The 22680-nt window shown below is 37.3% G+C and overlaps 1 protein-coding gene across 3 annotated transcripts in view; it reads left to right on the plus strand.

Annotated features, from left to right (window-relative positions):
- The window catches only part of tns2b (tensin 2b), a 34210-nt gene that overhangs the window by 3377 nt on the left and 8153 nt on the right, over window positions 1-22680 (plus strand). Inside the window, exons 2-17 of one of the 3 annotated variants that reach the window (XM_052130502.1) lie at window positions 9159-9264; window positions 10282-10319; window positions 13518-13550; window positions 13955-13989; window positions 14113-14296; window positions 14988-15038; window positions 15168-15290; window positions 15462-15526; window positions 15729-15812; window positions 16653-16765; window positions 16879-16939; window positions 17079-17154; window positions 17759-17888; window positions 18019-18084; window positions 18721-18837; window positions 19469-20782. In XM_052130502.1, the coding sequence (XP_051986462.1) occupies window positions 9159-9264; window positions 10282-10319; window positions 13518-13550; window positions 13955-13989; window positions 14113-14296; window positions 14988-15038; window positions 15168-15290; window positions 15462-15526; window positions 15729-15812; window positions 16653-16765; window positions 16879-16939; window positions 17079-17154; window positions 17759-17888; window positions 18019-18084; window positions 18721-18837; window positions 19469-20782 (2596 nt within the window). Of the gene's footprint in view, window positions 1-9158; window positions 9265-10281; window positions 10320-10735; window positions 10972-13517; window positions 13551-13954; window positions 13990-14112; window positions 14297-14987; window positions 15039-15167; window positions 15291-15461; window positions 15527-15728; window positions 15813-16652; window positions 16766-16878; window positions 16940-17078; window positions 17155-17758; window positions 17889-18018; window positions 18085-18720; window positions 18838-19468; window positions 20783-22680 lie in introns of those variants that run through there. The other 2 variants (XM_052130503.1, XM_052130504.1) reach the window with 2 other exon arrangements.

Here is a 22680-nt window from a genome sequence, read left to right on the forward strand (position 1 = left end):
ATATCCTTCTCTATCCTTATTAAACTCATAACCTAACAAATATGATAAATCCCTATTAACCTTCCCTCTTTCATTTAAATATGATATCAATTCCTTCCTTTCCTCCTCATACCTTTTACAATCATATATCACATGCTCCACTGACTCTTTCTCCCCACAATTCTCACATAAGCCTGACTCATGAACTCCAATTATAAAGAGCGATGCATTCAATCTTGAATGACCAAGTCTCATCCTAGTCATAATGACCTCTTCTTTCCTATTTCTACCATTTATGCTTTTCTTAGTATCTACCATTTTTTTAATATTATATAAGTATCGTCCCTTAATATCTGTATTCCACTTTTCCTGCCACTCTTTAATAATATTTTCCTTAATAATAGATTTAACTTCACTTTTACTTAATGGAACATTAAAATCTATTTCTTCCCTTTTAAAGCATTTTTTGCTAACTCATCAGCATACTCATTACCAGCTACTCCTACATGCGCTGGCACCCAACAGAATCCAACTTCTACTCCTTTCCTTTGTATTCGCCATATTAATGAAAATATTTCAGCACATCAAATCTTCTCTAGAAGTACAATTAGTAAGTAGTGATGTTAAGACAGAAGCAGAATCAGAGCATATCACTATTCTGTCAGGCCTAACCTCCTCTACCCATGTTAGTCCTATTATAATAGCGACCATTTCAACAGCATAAATTGACAATCTAGAAGTTAATCGTTTAGATATTGATATTCTGAACTCTGGAATATACACTCCTATTCCTGTAATCCCTGTTCTTGGATCTTTAGATCCATCAGTATAAATGTTCATACTTGCATAAAATCTTTCCTTTATGTACTTATTAACTTGAGACTTAATTATACCCATTTCCTCCCATTCCCATTTCTTATCTAATATTCCTAAATCAATTTTAACCTCAGGAATAATCCAGTTCGAACCTCTCCCCATACAGATGACACACTACACTCAATATTTGCAATCTGATATTTCTCTGTTAACTGATTTATCTTCCATCCATATCCTCTCTCAATTCTACTTAAATATTCCCAACAATTATTTAAAACATCTTTAGCTATATTTCCTCCAGTGTAACTCATTAAAGATGTCCATAATACCAAAGACAGTTTCTCTCTCCTTAAATTCAATGGCATTTCATTCGCTTCTACTAATAATGCATTGACTGGAGTAGTTTTAATTGCTCCTAAACATATTCTAAGGGCTCTATATTGAATTCTATCTAGACTTTTTAATAGTGATTCTGAAGCTGCCCCATAAATTATGCATCCATAATCAATAGAAGATCTGATCAAGGCTTGATATATTGTTAGCATTGAGTCTCTTTCTGCTCCCCATTCTTTCCCAGCTATTGCCCTCATCACATTTAAAATCCTCCTGCATTTTTTATCAACTTCCTCAATATGTTTTTTCCAAGTGTATCTCCCATCTAACCACATTCCTAAATATTTAAATGTTTTAACTTGTTCTAAAGGTTTCCCATACAATAGTAATTCATTATCCTTAAAATCTTTTTTTCTACTGAATATCATATAACATGATTTACTAGTTGACATTTTAAAACTCCATTCTATACTCCATTCTTCCACCTTTTTAATAGCTGTTTGCATACCTGACATCACTTGTTTGAAATTTCTTCCTCTCTTCCAAATAGCCCCATCATCAGCATACAGTGCACATCCCACACCATATCCTAAATTGTCAAAAATATCATTAATCATGATATTAAAAAGAATTGGACTTACAACACTCCCTTGAGGAATACCATTTTCTGCTTTATAAATTAAAGATTGACACCCTCCCACTTGAACTACAAATGTTCTTTCAAACAGAAATTGAGATAACCAATTATACATATTCCCATCTATTCCTATCCTTGAAGCTTTAATTAACAACCCTTCTCTCCACACCGTGTCATACGCTTTTTCTATATCAAAATACACTACTGCCATAATCTCTTTCATAGCTATTGTCTTCTCTACTTCATTACTGACCTTGATTAATGCATCCATGGTTGATCTTTTACCTCTAAATCCACATTGATACTTACTTAATTTACCCTTTTTCTCTAGATCATATGTTAGTCTATGAACTATAATCTTTTCCATTAATTTACATAAATTTGAAGTCAGAGCAATTGGACGATAACTTCCTGGGTTAGCTGAGATTTTTCCTGGCTTTAAAATTGGAATTACTACAGCTTTCTTCCATATTTTTGGAATAATTCCTTCCATCCATATTTTATTATATAGCTCAAGAATCTTTAATAATATATTATCTGACAGATGCTTTATCATATTATAGCTTACTCTATCAACCCCAGGAGTAGTATTTACACATTTATGTAAAGCTACTTTCAATTCTGTAAGTGAAAACTCTACATCCATACAGCTTTTATTGCTATTTCTTTTCTTCATTATATCAGGATTTTTGTCTAAAATTTCCTTTCTCCTTATCTCATATTCTTCTCCCAAATCTATTCTATGTGCACTTTCTAATACCTTACCTAACATGTTTGCTTTATCTATATCTATTACTGCAACTTTGCCTTCTTCAATTAAAACTGGTATTAGAGTAGACTTCCTTCCTTTCCCACTCATATTCCTTAACATATTCCATATTTTATCCAAAGGAGTATCTTTTCCTATGGTAGAACAAAATTCTCTCCATCCTTCTTTCTTCAGCATTCTTAATTATTCTTCTTGTTTTAGCTCTTGCTTTCTTATATTCCAACAAATTACTCATATTCATATTTTCCCTGAGATGTTTAAATGCCTTATTTCTTTCTTTAATTGCATTACTGCACTCTTCCTTCCACCATGGAATATTTTTGTTTTTCTGACCTGTCCTTCTTTGAGGTATATATAATGTTGCAGCTTCCATTATTATATTTGTAATTGAATCACAAAATGTTTCTACTGAATCTTTTACCACTAAATCTTTATTTTCTTCACAATGCTTACTAAAAGAATTCCAATCTGCCTTCTCATACAACCATTTCTTTTGTAGAACACATTCTGGATTATTATCAATATTTATTTTACAAATAATTGGAAAATGATCACTTCCAATTGTGTTCTCGCTATTTACTTTCCATTCACATAGGTCAGCCATACCATTTGATATTAGTGTTAGATCTATACTTGAAACCGTATTTTCTGCTACATTATACCTAGTACCTTCTCCTGTATTTAAACATACTAGTGATCTGTCATCCATGAGCTGTTCTATTACTTCCCCATTATAATCTATATTTGAGCTCCCCCATAGACAATTATGAGCATTGAAATCACCACACCATAATTCCTTTGTCTCTTTCTTAATCTTATCAAACAACTTAATAGAAATCTTCTTACATGGATTATAAAAATTATATATTACAACTGATTCTTCTCTAAAATATATTTCAACCACAACACATTCCATATCCTTGACCTCACTTAATTCCCTATAAATAGTTCCTTCTTTTATAAATGTTACCACCCCTCCCCTTGTTTCCCAACTCTATCCTTTCGAACAGACTTATATCCTGGTAGTACAAATTGCAGATTTGGCTTAAGCCAAGACTCTTGAACACAAATTACACTTGGTTTATGATCCATATCCAAAACAGTTTTTTTAGTTCTTGACCATTTGCTACAAGGCTCCTTGCGTTCCATTGCATTACATGAATCACCATTTAACTACTCAGATACCTGTGAAACTACTACTGCTGCTTCTCTAGTTAGAATTTCATGAATTGCGTTCACTGAAATCCCAGAGATCCCTAGGAATTCTGATGCAGCTTCTAGAATTGTTTTAATCTTGGCCGATCTGCTTGGCAACATAGCAGTGACATTAATTACCTTAACAATAAAGGCTAGAAAGTTCTCTTTAGTCATTATTAAAGTACTATCTTTTATATCACACTGTTGTTCTGATTCTTTAGCTTTCTCCATTCTTAGGTCCCTTGGGTCTTGATTGAAATTATCCCTCTTCTCTGTGTGTTGGATACGTGGAGAGGGAAATGCTTTGTCCATGAGACAAACTTTGGCGCGCGCGCGAGAGAGAGAGAGAGAGAGAGAGAGAGAGAGAGAGAGAGAGAGAGAGCGCGAGTGAGCGCATTACACCATCCGTCATTTTTGTAGACAGTAGAGTATAAAGCATTTCGTTATACTACAGGAGTCAAAGTTTCAGCGTATCAGTGTTTAAACAAATTAATTTACATGATATGGGTTAATTTTATGAACCAGCGTGCTCATTTCGCAACAATTACTTACTTCCCATTAGCAGTCTGTAGATGGCAGCATTGTCAATCGCACAGGCAGTAACGAGTAAGGTTAAACAAAGTACATATTTTAATGTCAAAAACTTTAAAATGACTGAATATATCTATGAAGTAAATATAGAAAATGGCAACAAAAGTTTGGATGCCTCAATAAGAATAAGAATAATTCACGATAAGAATACTTTCAACGTAATGTGCTGCTGGGTGATTTTGCGTGAGTATACAGCCGTGGCCAAAAGTATTGGCAGTGATAAACATTTGGTGTTTCCTAAGGTTTTCTGCTTCCGTTGTTGTGGTGTTGATTCACATTGTTTCTAGATTATTGTGCAGAGTGATCAGATGCATTTTAAATAATTGCAAAAAGCAATCACAAAAAAAAAAAAAAACGTTTTGACCCTGGCACAAAATGACCAGCCAACATAATTTCACTAATCATATCAGCAGCACATGGGAAATGCAAACGAGTACTAGTCAGGTGAAATCACTCTCATTCTGATTGGATTATAAAAGCAGACTGATTGCTATAAAAGGAGGGAAGAAGTGCTTCCAATCATTGTGTTCTTGTTTGCAATGGTTACCTCTAAAGAAAGACGTGCCGCCATCATCGCTTTGCATCAAAATTGCCTCACATGCAAGGAAATTGCTGCAAAGAATATTGCACCTGAAAGAACTATTTACCGGATCATCAAGAACTTCAAGGAGAGAGGTTCAACTGCAGTGAAAAAGGCTTCAGGGGTCCCAGGTTGTCCAGCTAGCGCCAGGACCGTCTCCTCCTGAGGAGCCGGCTACGGAATCGTGCCACCACCAGTGCAGAGCTTGCTCAATATTGGCAGCAGGTTGGTGTGAGCACATCTGCACGCACAGTGAGGAGAAGACTTTTGGACAATGGCCTGGTGTCAAGAATGGCAGCAAAGAAGCCACTTCTCTCAAAGAAAAACATCAAGGACAGACTGAAGTTCTGCAGGAAGTACAAGGATTGAACAGCAGAAGACTGGTGCAAAGATATTTTCTCTGAAGCCCCCTTCTAACTGTTTGGGACTTCAGGAAAATCGTTTGTCCTGGAGAAGAAAAGGTGAACGCTACCATGAATCCTGTGTCGTGCCAAAAGTGAAGCATCCTGAGACCATCCATGTGTGGGGTTGCTTTTCATCCAAGGGAGTGGGCTCTCACAATTTTGCCCAAAAACACTGCCATGAATAAAGAATGGTATCAAAACGTCCTGCAAGAGCAACTTCTCCCAACGATCCAGGAGCAATTTGGTGACTGTGGCAGGGCGGAGGGCGGGGCCGGGTCGTGATCCTACACACCCAGTCCCGTATTAGGCTAATTAAGCCTCCGAGAGGGATAAAGGTCGACTGCAGAGGATCGTGTAGGAGAGAGAGATTGTTTACGGACATGTCCGTCATATGTGTGTGTTTGTCCATTGTTTAAGTTTTATATTAAAATATTATTTATATTGTCAAGCCGGTTCTCGCCTCCTCCTTTCCATTGATCACTTTACACTGGTGCCAAAATCCGGGAAAGAGGAGGGATACACCGTAGTAGAGTTCTCGCCACTACCGCCAACCGCAGCGGGGAGGGGCTCGCTGCCAACTGCCTGGAGCGGGAGAACTGCTGCCAGGGGCGGGGGAGACCCCTTCTGTTCCCAGAGAATGCGGTGGGGCGTTCCGTCCGCCAGGGGCTGGAGGTGTGCCTTTGATTCGCCCGGAGAGGCGCGGCTGTCGTCCGATAGAGGGTGGAGGAGTGGCAGAGGAACAAGCTACGGCGTATCGGAGAACTGGCGAGTAAGAGATTTTATTTTTCATCTCTGTCTCCTCTCACTCTCTCACTGCCGCTCTGCATTGGCCTTTTCCCTCTCTTTTAATTTTTACAGTGTTTTTTGGGGGGGTACTACACTGTTACAGGAAGTACCCCCCCCCCCCAGTTTAATTATTTCTGTTTCCCTCCCCTTGTGCCCTCCCTCATCCAGGTAGATGGGGATGACCTGCCGGCAGACGGGGCTTAGGGCACGCCCTCCCCCAGGGAAAGAGGGGGAGTACGTCATGCTGGGAGCTCCCCAGCCTGAGAGAACGAGGGAGGAATGTGGCAGGGCGGAGGGCAGCGCCGGGTCGTGATCCTACACACCTGGTCCCGTATTAGGCTAATTGAGCCTCCGTGAGGGATAAAGGTCGACTGCAGAGTATCGTGCGGGAGAGAGAGATAGTTTACGGACATGTCCGTCATGTGTTTATGTTTGTGTGCTTCAGTTTATTATTAAAACATTATTTATGTTGAAAAGTCGGTTCTCGCCTCCACTTTTCCATTGATCCCTTTACAGTGACAATCCGTGCATTTTCTAGCATGATAGAGCACCATGTCACATGGCAAGAGTGATAATGAAGTGGCTCGGAGATCATTACATTGAAATTTTGGATCCGTGGCCAGGCAACTCCCCGTATCTTACTCCCATAGAGAACCTGTTGTCAATCCGCAAAAGGCGAGCGGACAAACAGAAGCCCACAAATTTAGTGGGCAACTCCGAGCACTAATAAGGCAAGAATAGATCGCCATCAGTCAGGATTTGGCCCAGAAGCTGATATCCAGCATGCCAGAGCGACTTGCAGAGGTTATGAGCAACAAGGGTCAAAACTGTAAATAGTGGCTCTTTGTATATTGAATGTTTTTGCCAATAAAAGCCTTTATAACTCATGAAATGCTTATCATTGTTTTCCAGTATATACAAACATGTGAAAAAATAATCTACAAATACTGAAGTAGCAAACTTTGTGAAACACAAAATGTCACTGCCAATACTTTTGGCCACCGCTGTAGGCAGCTGCCTAGGGGTACCTTATCGGTGTTCTCAACAGCATTAAACTTCTATCCAAAAGGCATCAGTGGCCTGGTCATGGCATGGGAGAAACTCCAAGGTTAAATTTTTCCATGGAAAAACGCCACAGACAAGTCATAGCATTAACCGCCGCATGATATCAGTATAATTCCCCCATTTTCGAGATGTCCTCCATTTTTTACTGCTTTGTCATTGTTAAGATAAAGTCTCAAATGAACGATCAACACCTGCAGATCGCGCACATTCAGAACTCACTGGTGGGTGTGGCAACTCGCAGCTCCTCTGAACATGATTATACGCATTTTCTGTCAAACAGTGTTATTACAGGCTATTTGATTTAATTATTGGGTGTGGAGACGTTTGCTTTAAGTTGAATGTGCAATGGAAATTCTTAATTTTATCATTTTAAAAACAGAACAAAATCATTCCAAAGCAGCACAACTTTTGACCATCCGCCCAAGCACTTTTACCCCCGCACAAATATAGGCCTACTGAAAGTAGCCTAGTCTGGCAACACTGATTCGCGATAAGGAAAAGGCGCCCCAAACTGTGTCACCCCGCACCCGGAAGATTGCGATGTAAGAAAGGTGCAGCAAATCGAGCTACCACGCCCCCGCAGGGAGCTCGCAAGTTCGCGATGGGAGCAAGGTGCCCCGACTATTTCCTGACAGGCTACTTAGCCATAAAGGCTCTACATGTTTCAGATTATGAATGTTCATAATGTATTCTTACATTCTGAACAAACAGAAGATAGTCATGATTAACATTATATATATATATATATATATATATATATATATATATATATATATATATATATATATATATATATATATATATATATATATTAGTTACTTTATTTATTTTTTCATTGTTTTTTTTTTAAGTTGCAGTTTACCCAAAACTAACATTCTCTCATCATTTTCCCCTCATGCCATTCCAGAAACATGGCTTTCTTTCTTTTGCAGAATATGTATTTGAATATTATTTAAAATAATTATTTCAACTCTGTAGGTCCATAAAATGCAAGTGAATGTTGGCCAGAACTTTGAATCTCCAAAAAGCACATAAAGTCAATACAAAAGTAATCCATATAAGACTCCAGTGGTTACATCTTTGTCTTCAGAAGCAGCATGATAGATGTGGGTGAGAAACAGATATTATTTAAGTCCCTTTTTACTCTAAATCTCCACTTACACTTTCAGACATGAAAGAGAAACTAAACAGACATCACATGTGACTTTCAGATGTGAAAGTGGAGATTTAGAGTATAAAAGGGACTTAAATAATATCTGTTTAATATATCTGAATCTCATGTTGATGTTGTTGTTGTTGTTGTTGATATTAACAGGGGTGCAGCATTTATTGTGCAGCATTTATAGAGAGACAGAGAGAAAGGCTGTTGTATATTGACCAAATATCCTGCTGTCTTATGTAATAGCTAATATCTGGACGATGCAACAAGGTCTTTCATCATTCTGCTATTACCCAATACAAATATGCTTTTCATTCATCTCCTCAAATGTAGGAGCGATTGATTTATGTTCCTCCTGTCACGGTATCTGGGGGCGTGTGGACATATATGCTCAGTCAGTGCTCTTTAATATCTGGACGTGCATGGTTGAAGCAGATATGTTTTATAGAAAATGGCGTAATTATATACATATTTATTTACATAAAGGGTGCCACAATATTAATAATAATTTTATCAACTCTTATTATTATTATTATTATTTTAACAGTAAAAAAAAACAACATTTAAATGCGTTTAAAGGAATAGTTCACCACAAAATCATTTACTTGCCCTTTTTTATCCCAAATGTAAATTACATTATTTCTTCTGCAGGACACAAAGATTTTTAGAAGAAGATTTTTTTCTCAGCTCATTAGGTCCATACAATGCATGTGAATGGTGACAAAACTTTGAGGCTCCAAAAAGCACAACGGCCACATAAAAGTAATCCATAAATCTTCAATGGCTAAATCCAATGAAAGTCTGCTGTAACTATTTTTTTCTCTGTGTGTTTACTTAAGTAGCTGGGGAAAGTGAGTTCACACTCCTTTAAAGAGAGGTACTTCAAGAAGAAACACCACTGTGCTGTCTGTAGACAAACCCTCAACAGCAATGGCATGTACTGCAGAGGTGAAACACATTCACACACACATATACACACACATAAGTTTAACTATAGCTATCAAAATGAGGCGTTAAGGACATACCATACACTTGTATTGCTTTAAATTATGCTTATTACAATGACAAAACAGGCCCAGACTGAATCTGCAAACAGTTTTCTCTTTTCTGCACTGATTTTGAGGGAATATCTGCAGAGTTCTACGGAAATCTTTGGAGTTCTGCATGTGCGAGCTGTGTTGGCCTGCTGCAGACTATCCCTAAACCTACCCATAACAGAAAACTTTTTTCATAAAAAAATTTAAATACAATAAATAATAATATTTTTTCTTTATTTCTGATTCAATTTATCCCCAACATATACATGTAGCTATCAGTTTTATTGATTCATTGGTGGCAATAGTTGCTTTTTTTTTTTGGAACTATCAGTTATCTGCAAAAATCTATACCAATAGTTGCAGATATTTTCTCTTTTTATTATTATTATTATTCCTCTGTGTTCCTCCACCAGGTAATTCTACAGTTAGAATGGTTTGTTGAGGTGAAATAAAAACAATCACTGTAACGATGTGGTTATTTGCTTAAATCTGCATAAATCTGTCATTGACAATATTCATCCAAAAATCTGTCATTGACAATATTCATCCATTTTGTATCCTTACTTCAATGCATTGTTATTTTGATTAGATCAATCAGGTGTTCCATATTGAAGCATGCAATTGATTACAATGCAAAGACAAATGTGACCACACGGAAATGCGCCACATCAGCACATACATCGTGTCTCAAACTTCATATATTGTGGATAATCATACAAAATCTCATCTGATATATATATATATATATATATATATATATATATATATATATATATATATATATATATATATATCTCAGATGATATATATATATATATCAGATGAGAAAAAATATCTTTTCCACCAACTTAGTTATCGTATTGGAAAAAATCCACTATCGGTCCATCTCTACGCATTCATGTACTATGCATTTTCTCTTTGGTTGCAGAGTGTAAAACTGCAGTACATAAGAAATGTGAGACAAAGGTAAGATATTGCATGATATTGTTACTTACTAAAATTAAGTACTGCGTACACTTTACTTTTCAGCTGAACTTTGGTTAGCTCTGGATTTGTCTGTAACCAAAAAGGACATTTGGTGGAAAAATATATTCATTGTCTTTGACTGCATGTGTGTCTTTCCATGTTCCATGTTTAAGATCTCAGATGCCTTTGGTGTTGTCATGTGTGTTACTCTCAGACACAGCATCAAATATAGTTAAAATAGGTCTAATTCGGATGAGGTATGAACTCTGGTTATCTCTGGTATTAATAGAAATTGCAATCAGTCACTGGATGCCATCAGTGTCCATCATGCGGATATATACAAGCATATCCACACGCTACACGCCACAGCTGTTCCTCTCTCTCTCTCTCTCTCGCTCTCCTTCTCTGTCTGCCTTCCCCCATCTTCCACTCTTTCTCTGTTTTTTCTCTTTCATTCCGTGATCCCTGGGGGGAACAGTAGTTCAGTGCTCTCTAGTTCTTTCACCGTCCTTCACAGGGTGGAAGAGAAAGAGAGAGAGGAAGAGTTGAGTGAGAGTGAGAGGGTCAGAGAGACTGAATGTGATGAAGTGAAAGAGAGGAGAACACTTGTGTGTGCGCTACAGAGATCCTAGAAAACTGGACTCTCAGAAAGGTACTTTTATTTTGTTTTTTTTAAGTATCAAAGGTAGGTTTCATTTTGATGTTGCAAGACATTGGTATACTTTTAGTGCACCTTTGATTTTGGATTAGGATCCATTTTAGTTTAGTCATCTAGTAACTAAACTAAGTAATTATCTATCTATCTATCTATCTATCTATCTATCTATCTATCTATCTATCTATCTATCTATCTATCTATCTATCTATCTATCTATCTATCTATCTATCTATCTATCTATCTATCTATCTGTCTGTCTATCTGTCTGTCTGTCTGTCTGTCTGTCTGTCGAAATGAGTTTGTAGCTGTTTTTAATGCAGAGAGAGGGCAGAAGAACTGTATCACGTATGATGACAAAGATTTTTTGTTTTTTGACACAAAGAGAAATAGAAGCACAACACAACGATTTATGAAGATAAAAATTGAGAGGGTAGAAGTAGTTTTTTTATGGACTAAATTAATATACACACTGACAGATGTGAGATATAACCAGATGTTTATGGATTATTAAAGATTATCATCTTTGTTTAAATTCATAGAGAGTATATGAGAGTAATGTGGGTTGTGTGAGCTTGATTGTGTCCATGTCTCACACCTGCTAAAACAGGATGTGGTTAATAAACCTTGTGTGTTTATCACACATAGAAGCTTGGTTTTGTCTACACATAACACTGCAAACACACTTTGAATCTATATTTATTACAAATGTCATCTTAAGATTCTTAGCAACCTACAATAGTTTGGAGTAGGCTAAACTGTTTAGTATGGTGAAAACTTGTGACTTGTAAAAATACACAAACACTCTGGAGGAGGATGCAGAGGCCAGCTGATTATCTGAAATAGAGTTGTGGAAATAGATCATAAAGTCAGCAGGCTTTAAACCCATCCTGTACTGAGCGATCAGCTGCTTTTGTTTCTCTTTATACATCACTCTCTATGTGTCTATCCATTTCAACCTTGTTTAGTCCTTCAGAATGCCTCACGTCACACCTACAGTTCTCATTACACTTATAATGTGTATAATATACTTTAAGTTTGGAAGGAAAAAACATACATGTTTGATTATGTTATACACAATGTAATACATAAACATTATGTGCCACTTTACTTCTCCTTTTCCTCCTGTACCTCAATTCTTAGGCAGATTAAATGTTTAATGTCTTCTGATTTATTGTGTCAATAGGAAATATCAATGTTAAATTTCTAAACATTTATTTTGCATTTAGAATAGAATAGAAGTAAAAACAAGGAGTTCTGCAACAGATCATTGGATCTCGGATCTCAACATCATTGAGTCAGTCTGGTATCACATGAAGAGACAGAAGCAAATGAGCCTAAATACATAGAACTGTGGCAAGTTCTTCAAGATGCTTGAAACAACCTATCTGCCAACAACCTAGAAAAACTGTGCACACATTTACCTGGGAGAATTGGTGCTGTTGTAAATGCAAATGGTAGTCACATCAAATATTGATTGATTTCTTTATCTTTTTTAAAAAATGTTGTTTACTGCACTTTGTATGAAGTTAATTTATTAAGAAAAACTATTCATCAAATTATTTTTGGAAACATCCTCACTATACAACATTTTTCATATCTGACTAAAACATTTGCACAGAACTATACACAGAATCTTAAAGGGACAGTTCACCCAAAATTTAACTCAACCTCAAGCCATCCCAGATGTGTATGACTTTCTTTCTTCTGCAGAACACAAACAAAGATTTTTAGAAATATATCTCAGCTCTGTCGGTTCATAGAATGCAAGTGAATGGTGACCAGAACTCTGAAGGGGAAAAAAGCACATAAAAGTAGTATAAAAGTAATTCATACGACTCCACTGGTTAAATCTATATCTTTAGAAGTGATGATTGTTGTGGGTAAGAAACAGATAAATATTGAAGTCCTCCACTTTCACTTTCACATTCTTCTTTGTTTGTTTTTGGCAATTCACATTCTTCATGCATATTGCCACCTACTGGGCAGGTAGAATAATTTTGAGGTCAACTATCCCTTTAACAGCACATATACATGTCTTTTACAGTGTAACAGGGTTATGCATACCAGAATCACACAAAAAATGTTTTAGGATTTATAATAAGCTATAGTACATCTTTGTGTCTGCACCTAATTTAGGCAAGTCATAATGTGTTAATCATTTAGGTGAGTGTGTTAGTTAAATGTGAGTCTGAACTAATTGATGAGAAGGAAGCAAAGTAAACACATGTGTGTGTGAATACGTGCACAGACACATGCACACATAGGGAGTTAAACAGTACCAGATGTCCCCTTACGTGGTTATATAGCCTAATGGGGACAGAAAGGATGTCTTTAAAAGGAGAGCCACCAAGTGGCCCCAAGGTATGCTTAGTGTGTGTATGTATATGTTTATGTTTTATAAGAGGCTGGTTTGTGTCTCTTTTATGGTCTCCGGTGTCTAAACCCTCCAATCCATTGAATGCATTAAAGATGTTAGATTCTGGTTTGCATGATGTGCATATGCTATACCTTCTCACACAATCCTCTATCATTTCTTCCAGGTCTCTGTCCTCTGTGAAGCTATCTCAGATAAAGTGAGTTTTGCCAGTTTGTATATATTTATTTTCATACTAACTTAAGAATGAGGAATAATTGAACATTCCAAAAATGAAAATTCTGTCATCATTGCTGTTCCAAACCTTTAGTTATTTTTCCCCCCAGTGGAACACCAAAGGAAATGTTAGGCAGAATATTAGGCTCAGTCACCATTCATTTTCCTTGTATTTGAAAAAGTGCAATGAATGTAAATGTGACTGAGGCTAACATTCTGGCTAACATATTTTATTGTGGCCCTCAAAAGAAAGAAAGTCATACAGGTATGGAAGAACATGAAGGTGAGTAAATGAGGACAGAATTTTCATTTTTGGGTGAACTATGCCTTTAACTGAATTATTAAGTATTGTGAAATATAGTTTGTACCACATCTTATCTTTTTCAGCCCCTGTTCCAAGATCAGATGAACATCCCTCCCAGGTAAAAGCTAATCACGAGGCTGACCCTCAATGACAGAGAAAAGAATGAATTACTGTAATGATTTAAGTTTGCACGTGTTGATATATGACTGTCACTTTTCTCTATGTGTTGTATGTATCACAGTAGAGACAGTGTGGACAGCGTAATGGAGAGTTTGATGGACAGGAAATATGATTTTGACCTGACCTACATCACTGAGCGTATTATCTCTGTCCTCTTTCTGTCTGACTTGGAAGAACAACTTTACAGTGCCAATATGAAGGAAGTAGCAGCCATGCTGAAATGTAAACATCAAGATAAGGTCTTGGTAAGTTATAGTGTTGCTTAAAATCTCAGTGGTTGTTTCTGATAGATCATGTCATGTAAGAGTCCTATTGCAACCCCCAACAAACAAACAAGCATGCATTTTCATTATTCCCAATGATGATTCTCATAAGATTATTCTCATTTATAACTGTCAAACTACACATTTGTTTGCTAAATTAATTACTGTGGACAGTAGGTCAATAATAAGCTTATGTTCAATAATATGAAAATAAATAATATATTGACTAAAGCTGCTTTTTGCCTTTTTAAAAGGCATATCTTTTTTAAATCAACATCTTCCTATTGTTAAGATGTAGTAGTAAAATTTATTTTAAATATTCGTATTTATATTTCGGTTTTTCTTTAGTTTAATATATCTGATGTATTGAGTTATTGTCTGAGGACATGTAGTTTTAGGGGTAGAAAGTGATAATGTATTGTCATAATTTTGATAAAATAAACATAAAATCAAATGAAATGATACATTTGTGTTAAGAACATTCCAGTAAACAGCCCTGATTAATTTAAAAGTGGAAATGTTGTTTATTTTTTTTATTTTAATAAAGGCAAGTAAAGTTGTGGGAAATGTGTTGTCCCATGTTTCAATAATCAGTGCCAGACATCTAATAGACATGTTTTGTGAGATCTACCCCTGTACATTGTTGAGTTATCTCTATTTCACTTTTTGACAGCTTATAAATCTGTCAGAGAAACGGCATGATATCTGCAGGCTTAATTCAAAGGTATCTTTACCCTTTATTATTGAAATCATCTTTGTTTGTAAGTCCACACTCCAGAAATCACTCTATAGCTTACTGTTTCGATGTAAATGCCTTTCTGTATTTTTGAGATGCCTCTTTCCCCCGACTCAGGTGGAGGAGTTTGGATGGCCTGATCTGCATGCCCCTCCCCTCGATAAAATATGTGCTGTGTGCAAGTCCATGGAGAGCTGGCTGACCTCTGACCCCCAAAATGTAGTTGTATTGCACTGCAAGGTTAGGAGTCAGAAATGATTTGATATTTAGTGTAAAGGTACTAAATGTCATCACAGTCTCAATGAAGTTGAATGTGTAAAAAATAGTCAACCTCAGAATCCTGAATTATTATTTGTTGTTTAAATAAATCATTTTTTTATGTTTCCTTCTCTTTACTTGTCTCTTCCTCAGGGAAACAAAGGGAAAACAGGAGTGATTGTAGCAGCTTACATGCACTATAGCAAAATATCTGCAGGGTACTTACACAAACACATTTACCAGTTATGGATACTCAAAATGGGCACATCACCACAAAATTTTTTTATAATTTACAACAGACAAAAATATTACAATAAAGTGTCTTACAATTTTATTCCAATACTTCATGCTTGTTGTTTAATAGTATGTCCATGTGTGTGTGTGTGTGTGTGTGTGTGTGTGTGTGTGTGTGTGTGTGAGAGCAGATCAGGCTCTCTCCACAGTTGCTATGAGGAAATTCTGTGAGGATAAAATCACTCCCTCTCTTCAGCCCTCTCAGAACAGGTATGACCAACTTTTAATTGTTCCAGAATGACTTGTTCTAGTTTTGTCATGGTGTACTGTACATTTCAATCAAAATAACTCACTTCAACTTGAAAACGTAGGTTTAATTACTACTGCCATAAAATTACATATAATCAAAGTGGTTTAAAGAGCAGTTGTTTCAGTTGCTCTAAATGTTGATTTAAAAGTACAAGAGTAATTGTTCATCTTTAAAATGTTTTACACTTATTATTATAAAAAATATTGTATAGCACTTCTGAGAACTGTGTTTAAAACCATGTACTCACTTTAGATGAGTACATGGAGTATAATTAGAGTATAATTAGAGTATAATGTGTAGCCTAATATAAGCTCATTTATTCAATATTAAGTGGGTCATCTCATCTATTGTATTAAGATCACATGAACAGCCAATTTCTGCTCTCTTTATCCTTGTAACCAGCTGTTATTTGACACTTTTTTTTTTAGAATCAATTAATCATGGCTGACTGCAAACTGTGTATTTCTTTAATGATATCAGTAACAGAAAAAAAACAAAAAAATTGCTCTGTTTGTTTGAGCATACCGGTGGGATGTCCTTTTTGAGGAAAACCTGTTTGGAAACAATCATTGTTTGTTTGTTTTTTCAATTACCTTTGATGCCACTATTGACGCAGAAATGAAACACTTCACCTTTAAGTTTATTACACTTAATTAGACCACTCTGCATTTACTAGCCAAATATTTTAGAAAACTCATAAAATCAAGTCGAAATGCAAGAAATTATTGTGACGAGTCAACTGGGATCAAAACAAACATGTTTTTATTTATAGTAAGATCTCTTTATCTCTGTCATCACAGGTACATATATTATTTTGCCAGTCTTCTCTCTGGTGCCATAAAGATGAACAGCTCATCTCTGTTTCTGCATCAGATTTATATTCCAGCTTTGCTCAACTATCAGTCAGGAGGAGGTAAACCATCAGATACAGACATATACATATATGCAGAACACAAGTGAGCTTGCGCAAGTATGCATCCTTTGATCACAGCATCATTTCCTCATATATCCCATTGCATTGTACAGGTTACTCTACCTTCCTGAAGATTTATCAATCATTGCAGCTGGTACATTCTTCTGCCAAATAGTAAGTGGGTCCACGGAATCAGTCTCTCCGCCCCTCCAACTTTTCCTAATCAATTCCTCTTCTCTCTCGACTATTTTACAAATAGTCAAAAGGCCAAAAAGTGCTCTGCTGACTATTGTTGTGTATTTGTGTGCTACAGTGATATTCAGGGTCCCAACAGTAAGATGCTGTGTGTAAATATTGAACCAGCTCTACTTCTAAAGGGAGACATCCTGGTAAGAAACACACAAATAATTTATTGTTTTATTACATGCTTTGTATTGTTTGTATTATTAATTTTAGGGTGGAAAACATTTTAGACAATATTGTTACATTTTCTAAAAGTACTTGCCAGTACAAAACTCATTGCCATGTTTGTTGAGGGTTGATGCCATAGTGTTAATGCTGTTGCTAAGGTGTTCTGACTGTTTTTAGCGCATTGCTGCATAGTTCTGGGTAGTTGCTAGGCAATTACTTACTGTCCCAAATCAAAATAGCCCAACACCCATCTATTCTGGTCCTTAGATATTGCCTGGGCCCCTCCTTCAATTTAAGACTTTGGGATTTTATCACCTGTTTTTAAAATCATAAGTCTGCTTGCTTAGAAAGGTAATAGTACACCTATTTTCAACAAGCTGCACAATTTGAGGTCTCAGTCATGTCTGTAGCACAAACGAGGGACAAGTTATGCAAGTTTAATATAGGGTTAGGGATTTGTTCAAACTGCCAAAATGCCTTAGCAATTACCATTAAATATTCATCAAATCATTAAATGATAATTAATAGGACCCAGAATAAATGCAAGTTAATGTTTTTCTCTCTCTTTCTATCTTTCTTTAGGTGAAGTGTTATCACTGTCAATCAGGTGTGAGTAAGAGAGAATGTATGTTTAGGGTTCAGTTTCACACCTGTAGTGTTCATGGATCTCAGCTTACCTTTGGCAAAGAGGAACTTGACCATGCCTGCACAGGTAAACATGTATATTTAAACACTGTTTGTTTGATTGTCCCCTCCATTGCCTGTTAAAAAAATAAATAAATAAACAGTAGGAAAAAAAAAGTGTTTTCTGCATTATGATGCTTATTTGTGTTTGCGCATAGATGACCGTTTCCCTGCTGATGCCAAAGTGGAGTTAGTGTTCTCTTCTGGTCCACAAAGGGCAAGAGGTACATACCTACTGTACACTCACTGAGAACCTTATTAGGAACACCTGTACACCTCCTTATTCATATGATTATCTAATCAGCCAATCGTGCGGCAGCAGTATAAATGGATAAAATCAGACAGAAACGGGTCTGGAGCTTCAGTTAATGTTCACATCAACCATCAGAATGGGGGAAAAATGTGATCTCGTGATTTTGGCCATGGCATGATTGTTTGTGCCAAATGGGCTGGTTTGATTATTTCTGTAACTGCTGATCTCCTGGGATTTTCACACACAACAATCTCCAGTTAAATCAGTGCCCAAAAAAAACAAAACAAACAGCCAGTGATCAGCAGTTCCGTGGAAGGCTTATTGATGAGAGAGGTCAAAAGAGAATGGCCAGACTGATTCGAACTGACAGAAAGGCTATGGTAACTCAGATAACCACTCTGTACAATTGTAGTGAACAGAACAGCATCTCAGAATGCACAACACGTAGAACCTTGATGTGGATGGGCTACAACAGCAGAAGACAACGCTGGGCACTTTATTAGTCCTAATAAAGTGCTCAGTGAGTGAATTACCCACACCTTTTTACCCATCACTCCATCCATTAGCTTTGTGTTTATGCTGCATATATGTGTGTGTGTGTTTTGAGGTGGAGAGTTGCAGTGGATTGAACCGGGAGTAAATATCGATTACAGCACCACAGATTCTGTTGTGCACTGGGACTCATACGAGAACTTTAACCTTCACCATGAGGATAGCGTTGAGGGTATGTGCAATCACTCTAAACACTAAACACACACACATATAAATACGAGTATATAAATGTTCACCATGTAATTCCAAGTTCATCAGATGCATGGATGCAAAACAGCTTATAACCTTTGCAGCAGTGGGTGCAAAAAGGGGGTATGCAACATAGCAAATAGGGTCTTTTGTGTATTGCATTGCATGTATATTGATTTTGCATACACCACCATAAATGGTTAGCTGCACCCCTGCTCCAAACACATACTGTATGTGTAATCATTCAGTTCAATTCCATTTATTTGCATAGTGTAAGTACATTTTAAAATACATATTGTTTCAAAGCAGCTTTACAGAAAATAGAAGAAAAAACTAAATGTTAATACATTCATCATAAAAACTTTTGACACAAAGAGGCAGGTGCTTTTAACTTTATGAGAACATGGCAGCAAGGAGAACCTGGGAAACATACACAAATAAATATATACATTCACCTTCCATCAAACAAACAAACAAAAAAAATGCAATAAAATTTGAACGCCTTAATGGTCAGATGTTTGGAGATATTTAGTAGGGATATGCCACATTTGACTTTGAATGGAATGCAGAATTAGAATAATATTGTTGTCTCTGTATATTTCTATGACGTGTAGATATCTGTCACACACGTGGGCCTTTGGACGGCAGTCTTTATGCTCAGGTGAAGAAGCGTCATGCACCAGAATCCAGTCCCAATGGATGCCAGGCCTCCATCAATACCTCCCCACACTCAACCAGTCATTCCTCCTCTACTCCCCACATTCATCTCTCCACCCAGCCGTTCTTACTCACCACAGACTCAAATCCCTCCTTTTCACCCTCTAAGTCCTGCTCTCTACTGCCGTCCTGTGTTGAAAGAGAAAAAAGAGAGAAGGACGAAGACAGGGACAGGGACAGACACAGACACAGAGAAACAGCAATACTGGATGATGGCGACTGCTCTCCTCTGAGACCAGATCGTTCTGTTCAGCCCTGTTACGGTCATCCGTATTCCCACACTCATTTGTTTTGCGGCCCAGGTCTGACCAACCCACATGCGCTGGCACAAACGGTCCACCCCAAACACCACACACTTCCCTGCAACCGCACCGCTTCACTGCCAGTCCGGGATCTGCGTATATCCCAGCCAGATCTTTTATGGGAGAGAGAACGCTGTCTGCACCATGCCTGCTCTGAAACAGTCAGACACTTGTACTCATACCCCACTCCAGAAACCCCACTTTCCCATTCACAGTCTTCCCATTCCCACTCACTTCCTCCACAGACACACTCATTCTTTTCAGGGAAGGCTTGTCCTCTTATCCATTTCTCCTCCCTCCCTCAGGGTCACACCCACATCCCTCCTTCTCCATCCCCAAATCAGTCACTGATTTCCAGTCCCTACCGAGAGTTACGTTATAGCTCCGCTCCACCAACATCGTGCTCCTGCCAAGACTGTTCCCGTTTACTGGAGGATGTTGCCCTCCATTCTTTACGAAGTAGAGAGTTAGAGGGTCTGCCTTGGTCTAGAGAAGAGGAGTTTGGGTTTAGGAGGGAGGGGCCTGTGCACTGGAGGGATGGAAGGGTGGAGTCTCATTGGGAAGGAGTTCAGAATTCCGAATACTGGCGACGCAAAACAGTGATGTCACCATTGACGTTATTATCTTACGGACATTGCCACACTGTTCCAAAACAAGACCCCGCAGTATATGTCACAGACACCATCCCTGAACATATTACCCCAGTGAGTCCATATCCAAGCCCACAAAGCAGTGGCTACCACAGCCCTCATCCACCCTGTCCCTGCTCTCCACAACCATTTAGAGAGAGTCCTGGATACGCCTCCATCGGTCATTCCACAAACTCCTCGCCACTTGCTTTCACACCATCCCCAAGACGAGCCAATCACAACAATGCTTCAGCTGAAGATGGTCCACACTGTGCAAATGGTAATTTGTCTTTAAATGGTCTTTAATGATCCCAAGAACCCGTCTGATAAATGCAGTTATCTTACCTGTGTTATGTAATTCCTCTAGAGAGCAACAGTGACTGTACACTTTTTCAGTCTTCTTGGTTCCAAATGTATTTTCCCCATAAATTTTTTTTTCTTTGGGGTTTCATAAAATTCTTTATAGAAGAATCAACCAGCTCTGAATCACAACATTACAAACTTTCAGTTGAAGCAGAGAAGTATTTAAAAATTAGACAAAAAGACAAATGCACAAAACTGTATACTTGGCATCTTTCATGAGGGCATCGCATTACAATCCCATGTAGCGTTGCAAAATTATGTAATTGAATTAAAAACAACTGAAAGATATCAAACTATTTATTTAAAATGGTTGATTCTAAGTATAGAATAATATATAAAAATTGTATTGCAAAATATTCAGATATACACATGCATAGATATAGGTAGACAGACTCGATTGCGACATTCACAGTACGTCATGGAAGTAGGAGGTTGCTGTGGGGCTCTTTTGCCACAATTATCTGATTGGTGGATCTTTGCTATTCAGCAATATGTTTAGAGTAGTTCTTAACCAGGAATTCCACAATTAAACATGATTTCTATGAAAAGATGTTTAAATAATGGTGACTAATGGCTTCTACAGAAGCATACCATCAACTTACAACCACTGAGCTCACAGCTTCAAGGTTTCTAAGTTATCGTTAGAAAATGAATGGTATTTTATACTTCCAGAACCAGACTTTTGCACTCTATTTTAGCAGGAATTTGAAGCAGGACTTTTGGATCAACACACTTTTGAAATGGCCAATAGCCATCAAATGCTATGCTATTGCTAGTCTTTAGCAGGTGGTATTAAAGGAATTTTACGGGTTCAATAAAAGTTAAGCTTAAATGACAGCATTTGTAGCATAATATTGATAACTACAAAAAAAAATAATTATCTTTAAAAAAAGCAAATATCTGGGTTAAAGTTACAGTTTTTGTTATGGTTTCACAAATATTGTCAGAAAACGTGAACAATATATGTGTTAACATGATTTTATTGTGCTAAAATCGCTTACTAAGCTTTTCTGTGTAAAGTTATAGCCAATTTTACAACTTCATTGCCATGACGATGTAATGTCAACAAAACCTAAAATCTTAAAATGACTGTAAAAATTACAATTTAAACAACTTTACAGCTCAACTAATACATGTGTTTTAACAGAAAAATTTATGTAAGTGCTTGTACATAATTATAATCTTCACATTTCTGGATTTAAACCCTACAAAAATTGGCACATTCACTTTCACTGTAAGTGCCACACTGTAACCTCGATTTTCTTTTTTTTTCTCCCAATTTGGAATGCCAAATTCCCACTATTTAGTAGGTCCTCGTGGTGGCACGGTTACTGACCTCAATGCGGGTAGTGGAGGACAAGTCTCAGATGCCTCCACTTCTGAGACCGTTAATCCATGCGTCTTATCACATGGCTTGTTGTGCATGACACCGCGGAGACTCCGCACGTGGAGGCTCATGCTACTCTCTGCGATCCATGCACAACTTCCCATGTGCCCCACTGAGAGCAAGAACCACTCATCGCAACCACGAGGAGGTTACCCCATGTGATTTTACCCTCCCTAGCAACCGGGCCAATTTGGTTGCTTAGAGGTTGCTGGCTGGACTCACTCAGCACACTCAGCGTCAATACTCGCTGAGCTACCCAGGCCTTGTTTTGTTTTTTTAAAGAAAAGGAGGGACAAAATGTATTTGTGTGGTAATCAACAATATGCCAAAAAAGGCTGTCGATTGAATTAAACTTGTACTGTACCTGGAGCATTCCCTTAATTGGAGGGAACATTCTCATTCTAGAGAGCATTATATTGGGCAAAATG

The sequence above is a fragment of the Xyrauchen texanus genome, chromosome 7, assembly GCF_025860055.1.
Source record: "Xyrauchen texanus isolate HMW12.3.18 chromosome 7, RBS_HiC_50CHRs, whole genome shotgun sequence".
Taxonomy (NCBI): Eukaryota; Metazoa; Chordata; class Actinopteri; order Cypriniformes; family Catostomidae; genus Xyrauchen; species Xyrauchen texanus.